Source organism: Aethalodelphis obliquidens, unplaced genomic scaffold, assembly GCF_003676395.1.
Source record: "Aethalodelphis obliquidens isolate GAN/ISIS:26980383/991018 unplaced genomic scaffold, ASM367639v1 scaffold2, whole genome shotgun sequence".
NCBI classification, from domain to species: Eukaryota; Metazoa; Chordata; class Mammalia; order Artiodactyla; family Delphinidae; genus Aethalodelphis; species Aethalodelphis obliquidens.
Window position 1 is genome coordinate 37,300,887 of NW_020837946.1, and position 21,546 is coordinate 37,322,432.

The 21,546-nt window shown below is 36.5% G+C and overlaps 1 protein-coding gene across 6 annotated transcripts in view; it reads left to right on the forward strand.

The window, feature by feature from the left end:
• Positions 1-21,546, forward strand: part of BOLL (boule RNA binding protein) — a 56,484-nt gene that overhangs the window by 20,152 nt on the left and 14,786 nt on the right. For 4 of the 6 annotated variants that reach the window (XM_027114827.1, XM_027114878.1, XM_027114847.1 and 1 more), the window contains 4 exons: positions 25-96; positions 4,538-4,585; positions 5,381-5,509; positions 10,809-10,907. In XM_027114827.1, coding sequence (XP_026970628.1) covers positions 25-96; positions 4,538-4,585; positions 5,381-5,509; positions 10,809-10,907 — 348 coding nt within the window. The remainder of the gene's footprint in view (positions 1-24; positions 97-4,537; positions 4,586-5,380; positions 5,510-10,808; positions 10,908-21,546) is intronic. The other 2 variants (XM_027114858.1, XM_027114868.1) reach the window with 2 other exon arrangements.

Consider the following 21,546-nt stretch of genomic DNA (forward strand, 5'->3'; position numbering starts at 1 on the left):
TTTTCTTTTTCTTTCCTCTTATAGTCACGTTCTATATCTAGTTCCACTGTGATGGTAGCTCAGCCCGTTTATCAGCAACCTGCAAATCACTACCAGGTAAACATTAAATTACAATGAAGATCTTCTTTGATACTTTCAGTCCTTTTTTGAGTAAGTTTCATTTTAATCTTTCTCATGCAAATACTCTCGTAATTAAAAAGAGGTAGTTAAGCCTTGATAACAGTGGCATTCTTCTTTTTTGATGAGGGATCTAAACAATGTCATACAAGAAGATGGACTGTTTACTTCCTTTTATCAAATGTAATGAGGTCAGTTTTGCTCCCCTGGTTAGCATAGAAATAATTCCCAAAGTAAGATAAAGATGTTGACCACAAGCTGATATTTGTTTAATGCTACTGTGACCATTATGTCAGTTTAATAAGTATATATTAGAATAAGTAATAGATTATGGTTTATATTATGACAGCCCCTTTTAGTTAACCAACACTCTTTTCATTAATTCTTGTGGGAGACTGAGGGTAAGTGAACTCTAATGCCAGACCATTTTGGTGTTTTGTAGATAAAGTGTAATTGGAACACAGCCATATTTGTTTACATATTGTCTGTGGCTGCTTTTGTGCTGCAGTGGCAGAGTTGAGTAGTTGCAACAGAGATATACGGCCTGCAAAGCTTAAAACATTTACCCTCTGGCCCTTTACAGAAAACGTTTGCCAACTTCTTGTCTGTAGCATTCACAAATAATATCGCATTCCTTTATACCTTTGAACTAGTGGAAGAGACTTTATTTCTGGGGGGGGGGGGTTTCATTTTAGACTTTTAAAATAGACCCACATGAAATGTTACGGTTACTGGAATTATTTTTAGTGTTAGACTAGGTTTTGGGGAGGTCACTTATTTTTAAATTCTGTTACTATGCTAAATATAAAATTATCTAAAGTGTTTCATTCACTTAGTAAAAATGAAAGTAACTTAATGGCATTTATTTAAAGTATATATGTAGGGACTTCCCTGGTGGTGCAGTGGTTGAGAATCTGCCTGCCAATTCAGGGGATATGGGTTCGATCCCTGGTCTGGGAACATTCCACATGCCGCATAGCAACTAAGCCCAAGTGCCACAACTACTGAGCCTGTGCTCCAGAGCCCATGCACCACAACTACTGAGCCTGCGTGCTGCAACTACTGAAGCCTGCACACCTAGAGCCTGTGCTCTGCAACCAGAAAAGTCACCGCAATGAGAAGCCCGCGCACTGCAATGAAGAGTAGCCCCCGCTTGCCGCAACGAGAGAAAACCCGGGTGCAGCAACAAAGGCCCAACGCAGCCAAAATTAAAAATAAATAAAGTATATATGTTGTGTGACTATTCCTAATTCAAACTTTTGAGAGGCCTCAAAGACAACATTAAGTACCAGGCCATTTAACATGACAAGCCAAAAGTTGTGAAACCAGTTTTGGGACCCTTAGCTTATTGCCCATCTGGAGCATGTGAAAGGATGAGGTTAAAAAGGGAGATTGGTAATGAGGGCTTTTTAACAAGAGAGTTGTTAGAGTGCTATGGCATTTCCCATTCTCCTCAACCAAGTGAAGGTGACTTCAGAGAATGACTAAGAGAGTTTAATATTTGTCCCCTGAAATTTGTGAGACAGTATCACTTAGGCGTGACCTCTCCTTAAAAAAAGGCCTGAAGAAGAAGCTGGAGTGGTCTATGGAGGCAGAGCCAGAAGAGAAGCGCTACGGTAGGAATGTGCTGCACGTCTCACAGCAAGCAAAGGTTTATGTTTCCCAAGAGCAAGATACGAACCTCACAGAAGAGACTCTTTCCAAAAAACTTTAAGGTGACCCCAGGAGAAAAAAATATCTGTGTGAAGTAGAGTCCTAGAATCAAGGTCTAGATTTGCAGTCTCAGCAGGGAGATCACCAAAGGAACAAAGTACCTAACCAGAGTGTCAGCATTTGCAATCTGCCACACACCAAACAGTGATCTATCCTAATTTTTATCCAGGGGCAAGGAAAAACAGCTCAACACAGTGGTTTTTATTTGTTTGTTTGTTTTACCCTTTTCAGTTTATTTTTGTTGAAATATAGTTGATTTACAATATTATATTAGCTTCAGGTGTACAACATAGTGAGTCAAATTTTTTATAGATTATACTCCATTTATAGTTATTATAAAATATTGGCTATATTCCCTGTACTGTACAATATATCCTTATAGCTTATTTATTTTATACATAGTAGTTAGTACCTTTTAACCCCCTACCTTTATTTTGCCCCTCCCCCTGTCCCTCTCACCACTGGTAACCACTAGCTTCAACACAATGCTTTTAAAGTGCCAGGGATGAGAAAGACTAAAGTTGCTTTCTTTCTGCTTGCACCTTGTGGAGACCAGCTCCTCCTTCATTAATTGATTACATATATACATACATGACATAGATGTATTCTGAATAGAACTCTGATACAATTTAATTTTATACTTTGGCTCTGGTTTTCCACTTGACACAAATTATAAAATTGGAAGTATATTACCTAGATATACTCGGGAAAGATTTTTGTACCAATTTGTAACATAGTATTTTGCAATGTAAGAAATAATTTCACTTCACATATTTCTTTACAGTTATATATTTATTCATCATCATTCTGCCCTAAAAATTGCCACTCTGATAATATCTTCCCTTGCTCTTTCTTTCTACAAATTCTGAGATTGATAGTTTTATCAATTTTTGTTAGTCAATATAAAATAGATAAATAGTGAGAACCTGCTGTATAGCACAGGGAACTCTGCTTCACTTCACTGTACAGGAGAAACTAACACAATATTGTAAAACAACTATACCCCAATAAAAATTTTAAAAATTTACAAAAAAATAATAAATAAGCAGCATCCTTTAGCAAGCAAAACAGAAATTTTTGTTAGTCAAATCAGATAATGCCTGGTTCAATCAGTATTTATCTCCTTTGTATTTCTTACTTCATAAGTAGATAGTGATTTTATTTATCTAACAAATCTACATATATGTCATTTTATTTCAGATTTTTTATTAAAATATTTTCTTAAGAGATTATACATTATCCTGCCTTTTTTAATATGGTATACAGAACATAGACCTCACGTTATCTTGGTCATCATTATAACACAGTGATGTAATCCATTAGAAATTGATGTGGTCAGCATGAAATTAACAGTTTAGATGGTAGATTCATGGTATCTTCTTTTTTTCTGTTTTTTTACTTTAATAATTAAAAAAAGCCTTTTTAAATGTGGAGAATAAGTTAAAAGTAAAACATTTATTATTAAGGAATAATACAACTAATTTAAGAAATAATAAGTCTATGTTCTATATTTTCATCTTACAATAAGTACCTTAAGTAATTTGACCCTCTTTTTTTTAAATAACAGCTTTATTTAGATATAATTCACATACCATACAATTTATCGTTTCAAAGTGTACAACAGAGTGGTTTTTACTAAATTCACAGAGCTATGCAACCATACCACCAAAAAAAAAAGCTTACCCATTTGTAGGCATTCCCCTTACCCCTCCTCCCAGTCCTAGGCAACCAGTAATATACTTTCTGTCTTTATAGATTTGCCTGTTCTGGACATTATTTGGATATATACCGCATTTTGTGTATCCGTCTTACGTTGATGGACATTTGGGTTGTTTCCACTTTTCAGCTTTTACAAATAATGCTGCTATGAACATTCATGTACAAATTTTTGTGTGGACATACGTTTTCATTTCTCTAAGGTCTTATACCTAGGAGTAGAATTGCTGAGTCATATGGTATCTCTGTGTTTAACCTTTTAAGGAAGTGTCATACTTTCCAAAGGCTGCACCATTTTACACTCCCACCAGCAGTTTATGAGGGTTCTAATTTCTCCACATCCTTGCCAACACTTATTATCTACCTTTTTGATTATAGCCCTCCTTGTGTATGTGAAGTGATATCACAGTGTAGTTTTGATTTCCACAGCCCAAGGCTAATGATGTTGAATATCTTTTATATGCTTATTGGCCATTTTTGTATATCTTCTTTGAGAAAATGTCTATTCATATCCTTTACCAGTTTTTATATTGGGTTACTTACCTTTAACTATTGAGTTATAAGGGTTCTTTGTATATTGTAGATACAAGTTTCTTATCAGATTCTTATAATCTTATAAGTTTCTTATAATTTGTAAATATTTTCTCCAATATTGTGGGTTTATTTTCACCTCCTTGATGGTGTCTTCTGAAGCACAAAAGTTTTTCAGGTTGATGAAATCCAGTTTATCCTTTTTTTCTTTTGTTGCTTGTGCTTTTGAGGTCATAATTTTTTTAATTACCTGGTTCAAAGTCACAAAGATTTGCACCTATGTTTTCTTATAAGAGTTTTATAGTTTTAGCTTTTACATTTAGATCTTTGTTCCATTTTGAGTTAATTTTTGTATATGGTTTGAGGTGTAGGGGTCCAGCTTCATACTATCGCATGTTGATATTCAGTTTTAACCCTTGTTTATAATGTGGGTGGGTGTTTGTTTTTTTTTTCATTTTAGGCCCCTGCACAGTGTCTACCAGGTCAGTGGCAGTGGGGTGTTCCTCAGGTAAATATTAATTTTTTTCCTTGTTTTTGTGAAGACTGCCTGAATATTTAAGTCAGGAGAACTAGATTTGAGACCTTCCTCTTGTATTTATTAACTGTGATACCTTTGGCAATTCATTTAATCACTTTATTTCTCAGCTTCCTCATTTGCAAAGTGGAAGTAATGATACTATATTGTTGAAAGTTTTCTCACATGATTTTTGTGATGGTCAAATAAGATCATGTAAGTGAAAGCATTTTATAAATAAGTGAGCGCTATGTAAACTGAAATGAAAATTTACTTCTTTTTACTATTAGTATTATTAGAAAATTTAGCATTTTTATAGCTTTACTTCAGATTTTGCTTGTTTTATTTATGCTCCTAAATAAGTATTCCATCTCCCAACTTTTGATAACAAATAGTGTACCATCAAAAAGATTGTTTAATGATACGTCCCACTTCCATGGGAAGTCGGAAAGCCGAGAATAGACGTTTATGACAATTTAAATACTATAGGTTATATTATTACAACCTTTAATTGTGATCTTAATGATTATCTTAATTTATATATAAGGTTCTAAAGTGCTAAGAAATTTTAGTACTTGTAAGTGATAAAGTTATTAATAACATCTACACAATTGGAATTTATAACAACCCAGAGTTCCTGGTTTGTTGCTAAGATACTTCTGTTCTGTCCCTGAAAAACAACTTTAGGAAAATGTGAAACCAATATTTCTCTTGTGTGTTGGGTAAGTCATTTGGTTTAATTGAAATAACCAATCCGATTTTAATTAGAAGTATGGTTTTGTGTTTTAGTCTCCTGCCTCTTCTGCTCCATTCTTACACCTGCAACCTTCTGAGGTTATTTATCAACCAGTGGAAATTGCACAGGATGGTGGATATGTTCCTCCTCCGCTGTCTCTGATGGAAGCTTCAGTTCCAGAGGTATGTGTTAGTCTCAAAGTAAGTTATCTATAACCACTTCCTCTTAACACTTATTTATTTTTCTTTTCTAAAGATATTTATTCAAGACCCTCATTGAGGTTGAACATCTTATGTTTTCTTTGATTTATTCACATCTCTTCCCCTTTTTTATATCTAAGAACGCTTCATCTTAGACTTCTTCACTAACTAATGCTGAACCATTTCTCAAATCTGTTCACTCTACTAGGCTATTCCCTGACTCAGTCCCCTTGAAAGAGTAAGATAAATGCTTCTCCTTCTGGTTTGCCTGTCAATCTGTATTGTTACTAACAGTCTGTCAATTAAAAGTGTATAAAAATGAAGTCAAAGAAGAAAATAATCTTTAAAAAATTCTTCCTTCAAAAATGTAAATCAAATTTATTTTATAACTGTAAACTGTAAATATTATCTTCCATGTGTTTAAATTATATTTGCAAACCATTACTAATAACCTCATCATCTATATGCCAGAAACTGTACATGGTATGTTTTAAATATGTTGTGAAAGATTGGGTACCTATTGGGTATCTATTAATACCCACATCCCAATTTGAGTGTATTTTTGTAATTATTATTACAATTACTTTATAATTATTATTATTATTGCTAAGGTTTATAACATAATTTTTCTGGAACAATAATTTCCACAATTTTGGATCTTAATGTTTACTATCAATACTTTTACTATGATTTCTCCATTCTTCATCTCACCCTCCATTTATCACTTGGTTGACTGAATCTGCAAGCAGTCTTTGTTAAAGAAGGCTTATATGTGCTATATACTCTCTGAGTTTGTACATCCTTGTTTGTTCAACATGTTTGTTGTCTATAAGTCTGAAAGAAATTAAGACTAGCTATAAAATAGCTGCATCATACTTGTATAAGTTTGCTAAGGCTGCTGGAACAAAGTACATGAACTGGATGGCTTAAAAAATAGAAATGTATTTTCTCACAGTTCTGGAGCCTAGAAGTCCAAAATCAAGGTGTTGGAAGAATTGGTTCCATCTGAGGACTGTGAGGGAAGGCTCTATTCCAGGCCTTTCTTCTTGGCTTGTAGATGACCACTGTCTCCCTGTGTCTTCACATTATCTTTCCTGTTTCTAGGTCCAAGTTTCCCATTTTTATAAAGATACCAGTCATACTGTATTAGTTTCCACCCTAATGACCATACTTTAATTTGCTCACCTCTGTAAAGACCCTTTCTCCAAATAAGGTCATACTCTGACATACTGGGGGTTAGGACTTCAACACATAAGTTTTAAGAGAACACAATTCAACCCATAACAACACTTTTTTCTCTTAGAACTTCTAGTCTACTGTTTTCTGATGTTCAGTATAGCTGTAAAGAAGTTTGAAACCAGCCTGACTTTACCCCTTATACGTAATTTGCTTTTTCTTCCTGCGTGCCTGAAAAGTCTGTCTTAACTTGAAATCACTTCACGAGGATATGTCTTGGAATTTATCAGTCTTTATAATATTTTTCCTGGGACACAGTTTGCTCCTTTGATTCTCAGGCTAGTTTTTATTTGTTTCTTTTTTCCTGTTAGAACTTTGAAAAAAAAATTTTTATGCCAGTGTGTTTCTTCTTCTTCAGGAACACCATTTATGTATATGTTAGATCTCTTTTTTGTCTTTCATATCTGTCATCTCTGAGGTAATTTATCATAGTAGTTTTTAATGTTGTTTTATATGCTTTTTCAAGACAATTATGACTATATTTTTCATTGTGTTTAGTCTACTTTTTATTATGACTAATGAAGATTTCATCTCTATTTTATTTTTATCTTTTTTATCCCAAACTCTGATGCTTTGCTTACATCATTGCCTGTAAATGTTGTCTGTTGGCTCAAAATCTTTTTGGAGCTCTTTATAGAGATCATGTTATTATAATTTCTTTAAGAGCTAAAGAATTATATTTATCTGAACTTTTCTACTATTTTCTGGAGTGATTTCTCATCTTTTTCTTTTTTTCCCCCTTTTTGCTTTTCCCTTGAGGGAGTTGGAGAGGATGAGAAGAGTCTTAGGTTGCTTCCTTTTCCTTCATATCTTTACACGTCTTTAAATGATGCCAGCTATTTTTTGAAATACAGGGTAGGAGAAGCATGCTGTTATCTTAAACAGCCTACCACCAAGTCTGCTTATGTCTCCTGCTTGAGATGCTCTTCCCTCAGTTTTTAGCATTCTGGAGATCATTTGGCTCCTGGCAAAGTCTCTTTTTTTGTAGATTTTCTGTATGGGAGTGTAATAATTGTTACTTCACTTTCCACTTGCACCCTGCTTCACCTCCAGCAATGTTCCTCAGCTATAATGCAAGGTAGTAGACCACAAAATAGTGAAAACCTAATTTCTCCTTCAATTCTGCCTCCCCTGCTATTAAGTAAAATTGGATCTCTGTGAAGATCTTTCCTCCTTCTGCCTTGGCCTGACACACCCCTACACTTGAGACTAAAGAATCTTTGAATAGGCCTTTCAGAACATTTACCTTCAGGGAAATTATAACCTTCCTCAGGCTTCAGAATTCTCCCTTATATTGGTCCAAATTGCATAGCATTTGGCAGACATTCTACATTGTGATTCAGGATCGTGGACACTTCCTTGTTTACTTGATGATGGCATTTTAAAAATCTATCTTTTGTTCTTTTTGTTGTTTTCTGGTTTTCAAGGAGGGGAACAGTGAGGTAAGAATGCTTTTACATTAGGTTTTTAGCCACAATCTACTTTGGCACTGAACCATATTCTTAATTCCTGACATCAGGTAACTTACCAGGTTATATTTCACTATTTAGTGGACTCTAATAAGACTTTTCTGGAAATATTGCTTCTATTAGCTTATAACTTATACCATTAATTTTATGATATTTCCATACAAAATGATATAAGCATATTTTTATTTTAATATTGTTTCTGGTAGAAGATATAAGTCTAATATATAACTTAATAAATAGGGTGGGGTGGTTTATATTTTAAGTGTTTTTTCCCTAAAATTAAAAAACACAGGGTTTGTTCTTATGAGTTTGATAGTTAGATTCCCTAAAATATAAAAATGAATTAACATTATTTCTCACTTATTTCAGTAGCTATTTCCCCCTTCACTCTTAGAATATAGTGCCTTCTACTTTGCAAAGTAAATAGAAACTACTTTGTGGAAACCAACTCAGCTTCCAGTCCCCAACATACAAACTTACCTGACTCATAACCCATCCTTAGCTTCTTATATTTTTTTAGTAACTTTTCTCTTCCAAGGTTATTTGTGCCTCTTTGCTCTGGATACTATAACTTCCCTCTTCCTCAGGGACCTCATTCCACTATTATCCTTCTTTTCTCATGTATTTTAAGACATTTTCTCTCCATTGGTTCATAGCTTCACCACTTACTAGTGTGTTTCTTTGAGTAATCACTTAACTCTTCACAGGGTTGGTTTTGTAATATCCACATTAATAACATAAAGACATCCGGAAAATCTATTTTGCAAGATTGATGCAAAGATTAGAGTTGTTGTATACAGAAAGTTCTTTGTATAGTGCCTAGCACCTGGTAGGAGATAATTACTATCCTTTGACACACCCCCACCAATGCCTTAATTCTCTTCTACCTTTCAAAGCTAAGCTTGAAAAATTACTCTACATCTAGTATTTCCACTGCCTCACTACCCATCCTCCCCTCACCTGCTGAAGTCTACTTCATTACCTTTCCACTGAAGCTGCCTTTGATAAAGTTCCTCAGTGATTCCCTAATTGCCAAATAGTTTCCTTTCTTTTCAGTCTTTCTTGACCTGTCAGAGACATTGGACATACTCCTTGAAACTCTTCCTACCTTTGGTTTCCATGATACTGCTCTCTTCTGGCAATCCTTTTACCTCCTTTCATTTTCCTTTGTAAGCTGAATTTTTGCTCCCCGTGATTTCATATTCGATTCTACATTGTTTCACCCTACATACACACTCTGATGTTATCATCCATACTCATCTCTCTAGCCCCAGCCTCACTTCTGAATTTTAGACCTGCACTCTCCAGTACAACAATAGCCATTACCACATGAGGCTATTGAGCACTTGAAATGTGTGGCTGGTCTGAATTGAGATGTGTTGTAAGTGCAAAATACATACCAAGTTTTAATGACATAGTATGAAAAATGAATGTAAAATTTATCACTAATTTTATATTGAATACACTTTAGTATATTTTTAATATATTTATTTAAATAAAATATATTACTGGAAATTAATTTTACTTGTTTCTTTTTACTTTTCTAACATGGCTACTGGAAATTTTTCTTTCAGTTTTATTGAGATATAATTGACATACAGCACTGTGTAAGTTTAAGACGTACAGCATAATGATTTGATTCACATACATCATGAAATGATTATCACAAGTTTGGTGAACATCCATCATCTCATATAGATAGAAAATTAAAGAAATAGGAAAAAACTTGTGTGTGATGAGAACTCTTAGGATTTACTCTCAATAACTTTCCTATATAACGTACAGCAGTGTTAATTATATTTATCATGTTGTACATTACAGCCCTAGTACTTATTTACCTATAACTGGAAGTTTGTACCTTTTGACTGTCTTGATTTTAATTAACATGTAGTTCACATTATTTCTATTAGTGCTGCTTTAGAGCCACATCTACAATAGCTTTTGATTGACTGTATACCTCTACTAGAAGTCCTACAAATATCTCAACTTTTATGTGTTACAAAACTAACTTCTTCTCTTTAACCCCCTCACAATAACATAAACATCAAACTTGCTTTTCTTATATTCCATATTTCACTGAATGGTGCCACCATCTGCTGGAAAAGCCATAAATCTGCTTTTGCGTGATCTGTTCCCTGCCTGTTACTCTACTGCCTCATCTTTCAGCTGTCATTCGGTGAATAATCTTCCTTCCAGCTGTACCAAACAACCCACACAGGTCTCCCAAATGAGGTGTGCTCTTAGTTGCCTCTCTGCCTTTTCACATAGTTTTCCCACCTTCTCTCCCTAATTCTTCAAATTCAAGCATAAACTCCACTAGAAAACTTCCCCTGACCCCCTCCCCAACTTTCTAAAGCTACATCAAGTAATTCTTTTCTTTCCCATGGATCCCTATATATGTGTCATAGGACTTAGGATAATTTTGACTAGTCTGTCTCAGATAAGTCTATAAGTGAATTAAAGATAGAGAATGTGTTTCTCCATTGTGTAGCAAAATGCCTAGTAAATTGTAATGCTGAATAAATATTTTTAATTAATAAATGGAAAACAATATTTTTTTCTTTGTTTTGTTATAGCCTTATTCTGATCATGGAGTTCAAGCAACATATCACCAGGTTTATGCTCCAAGTGCCATTGCTATGCCTGCACCTGTGATGCAGCCTGAACCAATTAAAGTAAGAAGTTTGTTTGGATTTTTTTCTGTTATTCTCAGTCATATTTCAAGTTTTCCAGATTTCTCTTCTGAAAAGAAACAACTTTGGATATTTATGTCACATTTGCAATCAGAAGTACAGAATTAGTTAATTATTTCATGTGAAGGAAATACAATTCTAAACTAGCTATAATTTCTATGAATTAGTTTTGAACAACTTATAAACCACACATGGTCAAAACTTTTTATTTACTGTAGTAAAATATATATGACTTAAAATCCTTCATTTTTAAGTGTACAGCTAAGTGGTATTAATTACATCCACATTGCTGTGCAAATGTCACCACTATCTAGTTCCAAACTTTCTCATCACCCCAAATAGAAACTCTGTACCCATTAAGCAATAACTTTATATTCTTCTCTCTGCAGTCCCTGGTAACTTCTAATCTACTGTCTGTCTCTATGAATTTGCCTAGATACTTCATATACTAAGATTTTTATTATGTTAATGGCATGTAACATTTATGGGGAGATGAAAACAGTTAATGATCTACTCTTCCAGTTTGGGAATTTTGTGCTCATGCACCTTAAATCAGATCCAGGCCAGGAGTGGTAATCTAGTTAGATCCATGTGTGTATTCAATATATAAATATATTAGGGAAATGTGACTACACCTCTAAGAACCCAAACTGATTAACTATTATGATGGTACTATGAATCTTGCTTGCAGTGTACTCTTTACAGTAAAATGATGGAGGTTAGCGATTTCACACTCATATTTTTGCTTCTGACCCAGACCATATATTGGAACTCAATACCAGGACAGTCTACTTTAAGGAGCCTCCACAGTCTTTCGAATCTCCTCACCCCTTCACTGCATTCCTTCACTGCTCTTGCCACTGTACTGCAAACATGGACTAAAATCATAATTTTGACCTAATACCAAAGCCTAAAGTGTTAGTAAACGTTACTTATAGAGAGCTCATTATAGTATCAAAATCTTCTAAAACAAACTTCTCCTAATGTTAATACTTTCTCCAGATACACTTCTTTAGAAATAGCTGAAATAGCTATGCCATATTAGATAATCAATTGCAGATTATATATATATTATACACACACACATTATATATATATATATAAACACAAATGATTGAAGTTGTACTTCTAAATAATTCCAATAGAGGATAGAGTGGTAGTTGGATAGGAGAAATTTCCAAAGAATATTAATGTTAAACATCCTTGATTTAAAGTTTAATTCTTCTAGTTTAAGAGTATACACTTTTCTACATTTTCTTAAATCTGTGAGTAGGTAATTCAGAAATTGTACAGAGAAACTGGTATCTTATTCTTTACCATATAAAAATTACACATATGCTGAATATAAGCATAACAGTGGTGTGAATAGACACCTTTCTTTGTGCATATAAGCATAAAACTGGAATCAGAAATCTGCCTCTTGCTTGTCTGGAGAAATGCTGCTAAGAGGAACTTTACCCTTTCTATCCTGATACAGATCTTTGCTCTGCTGTGCCACAGGCTAAAGGCTAACAAAACCACTGACTTGTTTCTATTTGTATTTAATCTGTCTTGTTAAGGCTTATAATAATTCTGGTTTTCACATGGGATACATCCTAGGGAAGATTTTGGTCCTGACAGAGTTAAGATTTCAGGACTAGGGAAGAGTTTAAGAGCTATGAACTGTGGTTAACTAGCTTACTCCAAAGCCCACGTCTCACACAACTGTAATTAGATTTCATCGAATCTGAGCTAGCATGGATTATACAACACACCATTATTTTATGTATCACTATGAAAGAAGAAAAACTTGCCATCAATTGTAAATGTATACTGATTCAGAGTTTTTGAAATATGAAAAGATGTATATCTCAGAATCAATGAAGTTTGGCATGTTTTATTTTTATTCATTTATTTATATTTTTTGGCCGTGCTGTGCGGCATGTGGGAACTTAGTTCCCGGACCAGGGATCGAACCCATGCCCCCTGCATTGGAAGCACAGAATCTTAACCACTGGACCACCAGGGAAGTCCCTGTCATGTTTTATTTTTAATTTAGATATGCAGGATTGTAGGAAGCTTGAGTTAAGGGGAGAAAAAAAAAACACAATTCCCCTTTTGTTAGAGATGAGGGGAAACAAAGAAAATTCAATTAAATAAACCTTCAAAATCAAAACTGCAACACAGGGCTTTTGTATAGAGTTTTATATTTCCTATTTTATCTTTCAAGGTTGAAGGTTCCATGTATTTTATACTCAAATATTTTTCTTTAGGTGATTTGATGGCACTCAATAGAAAATGGTGCCCCACTCAGCAACAGAAACTCCAAAACCAATTCTATAGTTTTCTAAAACTATACAATCTTGTAGACATACTTTACTATACAAATTTTGCTGTGTGGAAAATTATCTACTTTTGTTTATAGTGCATTTGTATTATAATATAGAAATATTAATCCACAAATGTTACTAAATCAATAGGAGACGATTGTTTCCTAAAATTTATTAAAGTAGACTAATATTAAAATATTGACAGTTGAAACATTAACCTTTTTTCTTCCTATGCAAATTTTCCCTGGTGTACCAAAAACCTTGGTGACTTAAAATTATAGAAAAGTTGGGCTTCCCTGATGGCGCAGTGGTTGAGAGTCCGCCTGCCGATGCAGGGGACACGGGTTTGTGCCGCGGTCCGGGAAGATCCCACATGCCGCGGAGCGGCTGGGCCTATGAGCCATGGCCGCTGAGCCTGCGCATCCGTAGCCTGTGCTCCGCAATGGGAGAGGCCACAACAGTGACAGGCCTGCGTACCGCAATTGTAGAAATACTCCTTGGAAGAATTTGAGCCTATTGTTTTTATAAAAAAGTGTAAGGTGTAAGTCGTTTTTAAAACTCTATTATAATTTTAAGGATGTTAATTGTATATATCCAGAAGTAGTGACGTCAGAACTATCTTAAAGCAACAAATCTAATCAATAAAATAGAGACCTTATCCAGAGTTCAGAGCACAAGTCTAACTGCTATAAATGACTGTTTGCCAGAAGCTACTCACTGACGGTAAGCCACAGGCTACTGTATTCTGTCAAATCAAACAATACATTGTAAATCAGACCAATATAGAAACTATTTATTAGATTAACATGGTATTAATTAGGGTATCATTCCCTAGTTCAGCAGAGTCACATACAGAATTAATTTTAAAGTCAATAAAGCAAAATCACATAATGTTAAAATTATCCCATTGAACTAGACTATAGGAAGGAACAAAAGGAAAATCTTTGTCTATTTGGGCATTTGAAGCTTTTAAGATGAATATCAGATCCCTAGGTAATAAGGGTGTAAGTGGAGAATTGTAAAGTATTTATGTTTCCTTACAGTGTTTTTCCATTTTTACATTAATTTAAGTGTCTAATAAGTTTATTCTTATGAGGATTAATTGAGATACTGGAAAGTGAGTAAATTATAATTTGAAATTAACCTTTAAGTTAAATGTTCTTTTTATTTAACTCCAATGTATTACTAGCTATTCATGAAAACATTTGATATTAAGGATAATATTTAACCACTTGCCAGGCTATGAGAAATTAATTTCTTCTAATTAAGGCACTGATTGGGCTTGAATGAAAAACACAACTATTGGCCTGTTAGACCTTACTTGTTGGAAAGACAGAATGATTCAAAAGTAAATTGGAAAGGGATTTGACCTACTACCACTGTCTGTTTTTTTAGCTCAGAGACCCATAATGTGCGTTCACCTAAACATTAGCAACTATCTTACCTTACAGAAAAATTCTACTACTGTCTTCTTCCTAACCATTTCCTCATTTCAGTATCATTAACACTTCCTATAAAGCATTTAGAGATTAAAATTCCTTCATATTCAGCAGATCCTCAGGGTAGAGGAGGACAGTTGTAAAGTATTGCATTCTGGAGGGCAGGAATAGGAAAAACCTGTGCTTTGCAGCTCTGAGCATACAAGAGGGTAAAAATTTTCATGGACTGTGCATAGGTCTAACTATAGATAGCCTCAGAGGGGACAGAGAACAGTAAGGGGAGTCAAGGACTCATGAAACCAATTTTTAGAATTGTCATGGATCTCCATTCAGTGATGAATAAACAGAAAAGTACACACTGCATGGGTCTCATGAAAAATTTTTTGCATATGGCAGTACATTGAAGATAAGGATAAATAGCATATATATATATAACGTATAAGAACATATATAAGAGGAAATTAAATTAATTTTCAAAAATATATCCCATGTTCCTGGAAATTACAAACTAAAAAAGAGGAAAGATAAAATGGTTGCTAGCCAGTGTAAGAAAACACTGTATGAAACTATTAATATGATGGAAAGAATTAAATTTGTCTTTACTGCATGCTTGATATCACTGAGAAAAAGTTGGCTGGCCCTCTGAAATACCTACAGTGAAGCTCACTGACAAACCCATCATTCATTAGGATTTTAGTCTGCCCTATTAAATATGGGTGTGCAGTCACATTAGAAGAAAGCTTTCAGAATGAGAGACCAAAACAAACATAAAAAAAGAAATTCAGACGAAACATATAATTCAGGGAGCAGAAAAAAATCAAAGAAACTATAATTAATATCCTCTCAGAGATAAGAGAAAATTTATGAGAAGTGGTCCATGCATAGTCATCCCAGAAAACACTTTATTTTTTCTCAAACATCTTAGTCCTGGGCTTCCCTGGTGGCACAGTGGTTGAGAGTCCACCTGCCGATGCAGGGGACACGGGTTCGTGCCCCAGTCCGGGAAAATCCCACATGCCGCGGAGCAGCTAGGCCCGTAAGCCATGGCCACTGAGCCTGCGCGTCCAGAGCCTGTGCTCCACAAAGGGAGAAGCCACAACAGTGAGAGGCCCGCATACCGCAAAAAAAAAAAAAAATCTTAGTCCTTTTAATTTTTTTCAGCTTTGTATTCTGAAATAATTTCAGATTTACAGAAAAGTCACAGAAATAATAGTTTCTATGTATACTTCACCCTGCTGTTCTTTGACTGGAGGGCACTGGTACAGGAAATGAACAATAATACAATTCTCTTAACTATATACCTTCTTCAGATTTCACTAGTTTTACCACTAATGTGATATCTGAAATAAATTACATGTGAAAGGGTTAGACATTATAGGCAAAAGATTTTAGAAAACAGATTTTTAAAAGACAGAGGTGAATAATAATAGAGAAAAAGATAAAATCAGAAGATTAATTCAAGAAGTCAAATATTAATTCTGGAAAAAGACATAGAGAAAATGTTTTGGGGGAAATTAGGAAAAAATTAGTACAAGAAAATTCCCTAGGAAGTTAATGACAGGAGTGTCTAGATTAAAAGGGCCCAGAGGGAGATCATAATGGTGGAGTAGGAGGATGCAGGTAGAGTTCACCTCCCACTACAAACACATCAAAAATATATCTACACGTGGAGCAATTCTCACTGAAAACACACTGGAAGTCATCTGGCAGAAAGACTGTTATACAACCAAGGTCGTAACAAAGATCCAAGATCCAGATGGAATTGGGTAGGAAGGGAAGAGAAATGATCAGGTCGGGAGGGAACAGGGAAGAGGAGAGGGATTACACAGCTCACTCCCTGGGGAGTGAGAGGTTCAATCCACCTTTCAGGTATCCCCAGCCTGGGGGTCTGACACTGAGAAGACAAGTTGCCTTAGCAGGTTTGAAAACCAGAGGGACTGACAGCAGGGCTGTAAGAAACCTAGACTCCACTTGTGAAGATCACACACACTACCAAAACAAGGCAGAGGAAGCAGATAGAAACTGCCTGGGACTCTGGCCAGTTTCCTGCCACCACCCCGGTGTGCACCCCGGCCTGAGACAAACACCAACTCCAGCCCCACTTGCTCTGCAGTACAGCTTCACACTGGCTCATAGCCTTCCATGGCCAAGGGGAGTGCACAGCTCTGGGGGACAGAGCCAGCTCAAACACAGAAAAGCATCTGAATAGGGCAAGGGTGGCCATTTCTGGCACTAGTGGAGGCAGTGGGTCGGGAGTGGTCCAGAACGCTCACTGGTGCTGGGACTGCCACAGCCCACACCCCGACCCACACTGGGCACTCCAGCCCCACCTACTCTGTGGTGCAACTCCATTCCAGGCAAGGGCTACTGCAGCCAAGGGGAGTGCACAGTTTTGGGGAACAGAGCCGGCTCAGACCTGACACAGCATCTAAACAGGGCAAGGGCAGCCATTGCTGGCACCAGCAGAGTCAGCGGATTGGGAGCAGTCTGGAATGCAGACTGCTGCCAGGACCACCACAGCCTACACCCCAATCCATGCCAAAAGCCTGTTCCAGTCCCTCTTGTTCCAGCACTGCTCCCTTTTGGGGCAAGGGTGACAGTGCTGGGAGGAGGGAGAACACAATTAGAGGGAAGGGAGCCAGCTCTGACTTGACCCTCAGGACTTCTGCTCCAGGAACTTGGGACCTGACCCTTCCTTCAATAGGGTAGTGTTGGCCACTGAGCAGTGGAGAATCCCTGGCTCACACCTAGCTCTGGCTCTAGCTCTGTCCCCTCCATGTCCAGTCCCACCTCTTATCAAGGTGATAGCTGCCAGCATACCCTGGGGAAAGACGTAACTCATGATCACATCGGATCCAGCTTTCCCACCAAAGCCACTGGGCACGAACAGACTGTATAGGGACAGTCCCACATAAGGACACCCTTTCAAAACCACAATAGGTAACTGATTGAGCTAATTTCATAGAAATGGAGAAATTTAAGCAGAACGAGAAGAGAGAGCAGTTTGTTTCAAATGAATGAATAAGAGAAAAACCCTGAAAAAACAACTAATGAAACAGAATAAATAATTTACCAGATAAAGAGTTCAAGCGTTAGTAATAAGAATGCTAACTGAATTAGGGAAAAGAATTGATTAACACAGTGACAATTGTAACAAAGAACTAGAAAATATGAAAAAGAATCAATCAGTACAGAAGAATATGATAACTGAAATGAAAAGAAACTAGAGGGACTTAACAGCAGACCAGGTGATGCATATGTGATCTGGAAGGTAGAATAATGGAAACCACCCAATCAGAACAGCAGAAAGAAAAACAAATTTAAAAAATGAGAACAGTTTAAGGGACCTCTAGGACAACATCAAGTGTGAAAACATTCACATTATAAGGAGAAGAGAGAGAGAAAGGGGTTGAAAATGTATTTCATGAAATTATGGCTGAAAACTTACTAAACCTAAAGAAGGAAAGAGATATCCAGCTACAGGAACCACAGAGGGTCCCAAACAAGATGAACCCAAACAGACCCACACCAAGACATATCATAAATAAAATGGCAAAATTTAAAGATAATGAGAGGATTCTGAAGGCAGCAAGAGAAAAACAAAGAGTCAGTTCAAGGGAACCCCCATAAGGCTATCAGCTGATTTCTCTGCAGAAACTTTGCAGGCCAGAAGGGAGTGGCATAATATATTCAAAGTCCTGAAAGGGAAAAACCTGCAACCTAGGACACCCTACCAAGCAAGATTATCATTTAGAATAAAAGGAGAGATACAGAATTTTTCAGACAAGCAAAAACTAAAAGAATTCAGCAATACTAAACCTACCCTAAAAGAAATGTTAAAGGGTCTTCTCTAAGTGAAAAAGAAAAGGCCACAAAAGGTAAGAATCTATAGGAAAGGAAAAATACCACTAGTAAAGGCAAATACATAGTAAAGACTGTGGAGCAACCACTTAAATAAGCTAGTCCTAAGATTAAAAGATAAAAAATTGTAAAACCAACTATAATTACCTTAGACAGTGAAATGATAAACATGAAATGTACAATATGACATCAAAAACACAAAACATGGAGGAGGGGAGTAAAAAAATTTACATGGCCGCTGAGCCTGTGTGTCCGGAGCCTGTGCTCCGCAACGGGAGAGGCCACAACAGTGAGAGGCCCGCATACCACAAAAAAATAAAATAAAAATAAATAAATTAATTAAAATAAAATAAAATACCTAGGAATAAACCTAACCAAGGAGGTCAAACACCTATACTCTGAAAACTATAAAGAATTAAATCAACTACAACGAATAATCCTAAAATTTATATGGAACCACATAAGACCCCAAATAGCCAAAGCAGTCTTAAGAAAAAAGAACAAAGCTAGAGGTATCACACTCCCTGACTTTATACTACAAAGCTACAGTATTCAAAACAATATGGTACTGGCACAAAAACAGACACATAGACCAATGGAATAGAATAGAGAGCCCAGAAATAAACCTACACACTTATGGTCAATCTATGAAAAAGGAGTCAAGAGCATACAATGGAGAAAAGACACTCTCTTCAATACATGGTGCTGGGAAAACTGAACAGCTACATGTAAATAAAAATTAGAATATTTTCTCATACGACATACAAAAATAAACTCAAAGTAGATTAAATACCTAAATGCAATACCAGAAACCATAAAACTCCTAGAAGAAAACATAGGCAGAACACTCTTTGACATAAATTGTAGCAATATTTTTTGGGTCTGTCTCCTAAGGCAAAGGAAATAAAAGCAAAAATAAACAAATGGGACCTAATTAAACTTAAAATCTTTTGCACAGCAATGGAAACCATCAACAAAATCAAAACACAACCCACTGAATGGGAGAAAATATTTGCAATTGATATGACCAATAAGGGGTTAATATCAAAAATAAATAACTCATACAACTTAATACCAAACAAACGCCAACAACCCAATTAAAAAATAGGCAGGGACTTCCCTGGTGGTGCAGTGGATAAGAATCCACCTGCCAATGCAGGGCACACGGGTTCGAGCCCTGGTCCGGGAAGATCCCACATGCCACGGAGCAACTAAGCCCGTGTGCCACAACTGCTGAACCAGCGCTCCAGAGCCCGCGCACCACAACTACTGAGCCCGCCTGCTGCAACTACAGAAGCCCACATGCCTACAGCCCGTGATCCACAACAAGAGAAGCCACCACAATGAGAAGCCCACACACGGCAACAAAGAGTAGCCCCCACTCGCCACAACTAGAGAAAGCCCTCGCGCAGCAACGAAGACTCAACACAGCCAAAAATGAATAAATAAATTTATTTTTTTTTAAAAAAATGGGCAGAAGACCTGAATAGACGTTTTTCCAAAAAAGAGATACAGATGGCCAATAGGCACATGAAATATGCTCAACATCGCTAATCATCAGAGACATGCAAATGAAAACCACAGTGAGATATCAACTCATGCCTGTCAGAAAAGCTATCATCAAAAAGACAACAGGGACTTCCCTGGTGGTGCAGTGGTTAAGAATCCACCTGCCAATGCAGGGGACATGGGTTCAATCCCTGGTCCGGGAAGATCTCACATGCCACAGAGCAACTAAGCCCGTGTGCCACAACTACTGAGCCTGTGCTCTTGAGCCTGCAAGCCACAACTACTGAGCCCACATGCCACAACTACTGAAGCGCATGCACTCTAGGGCCCACATACTGCAACTACTGAGCCTGTGTGCTGCAATTATTGATGTCCATGTGCCTAGAGCCCATGCTTCACAACAAGAGAAGCCACCACAATAAGAAGCCCACGCACTGCATTGAAGAGTAGCCCCCAGTTGCTGCAACTAGAGAAAGCCCACATGCAGCAACAAAGACCCAATGCAGCCAAAAAAAAAAAGACAACAAATAAGTGTTGGCAAGGATGTAGAGAAAAGGGAACCCTCATGCACGGCTGGTGGGAATGTAAACTGGTACAGCCACTGTGGAGAACAGTATGTTTTCCAAAAGGAGATTCCTCAAAAAATAAAAATAAAACTGCCATACAACCCAGCGATTCCACTCTTAGGTATGTACCAGAAGAAAATGAAAACACTAATGTGGAAAGATACATGCACCCCACTGTTCATAGTAGCATTATTTACAGTAGCCAACATATGAAAGCAACCTAAGTGTCCATTGACAGATAAATGGATAAAGAAGATGTGGTGTATTACATATATTTATATTTATTTATTTATTTGTTTTATTTATATATATTTACACACACAATGGAATGTTACTCAGCCATAAAAAAGAATGAAATTCTGCCATTTGCAATAACATGGATGGACCTAGAGGGTATTATGCTTAGTGAAATAAGTCACACAAAGACAATTATTGTGTGTTATCACTTATACGTCAAGTCTAAAAACACAAACATACCAATGGCATTTCTCACAGAACTCGAACAAAAGATTTTACAATTTGTATGGAAGCACAAAAGACCCCGAATAGCTAAAGCAATCTTGAGAAAGAAAAATGGAGCTGGAGGAATCAGGCTGTCTGACTTCAGACTATACTACAAAGCTACAGTAATCAAGACAGTATGGTACTGGCAAAAAAAAACAGAAATATAGATCAATGGAACAGGATAGAAAGCCCAGAAATAAACCCACACACCTATGGTCACCTAATCTATGACAAAGGATGTAAGTATACAATGGAGAAAAGACAGTCTCTTCAATAAATGGTGCTGGGAAAACTGTATAGCTACATGTAAAAGAATGAAATTAGGGACTTCCCTGGTGGTGCAGTGGTTAAGAATCCGCCTGCCAATGCAGGGGACACGGGTTCGAGCCCTGGTCCGGGAAGATCCCACATGCCACGGAGCAACTAAGCCTGT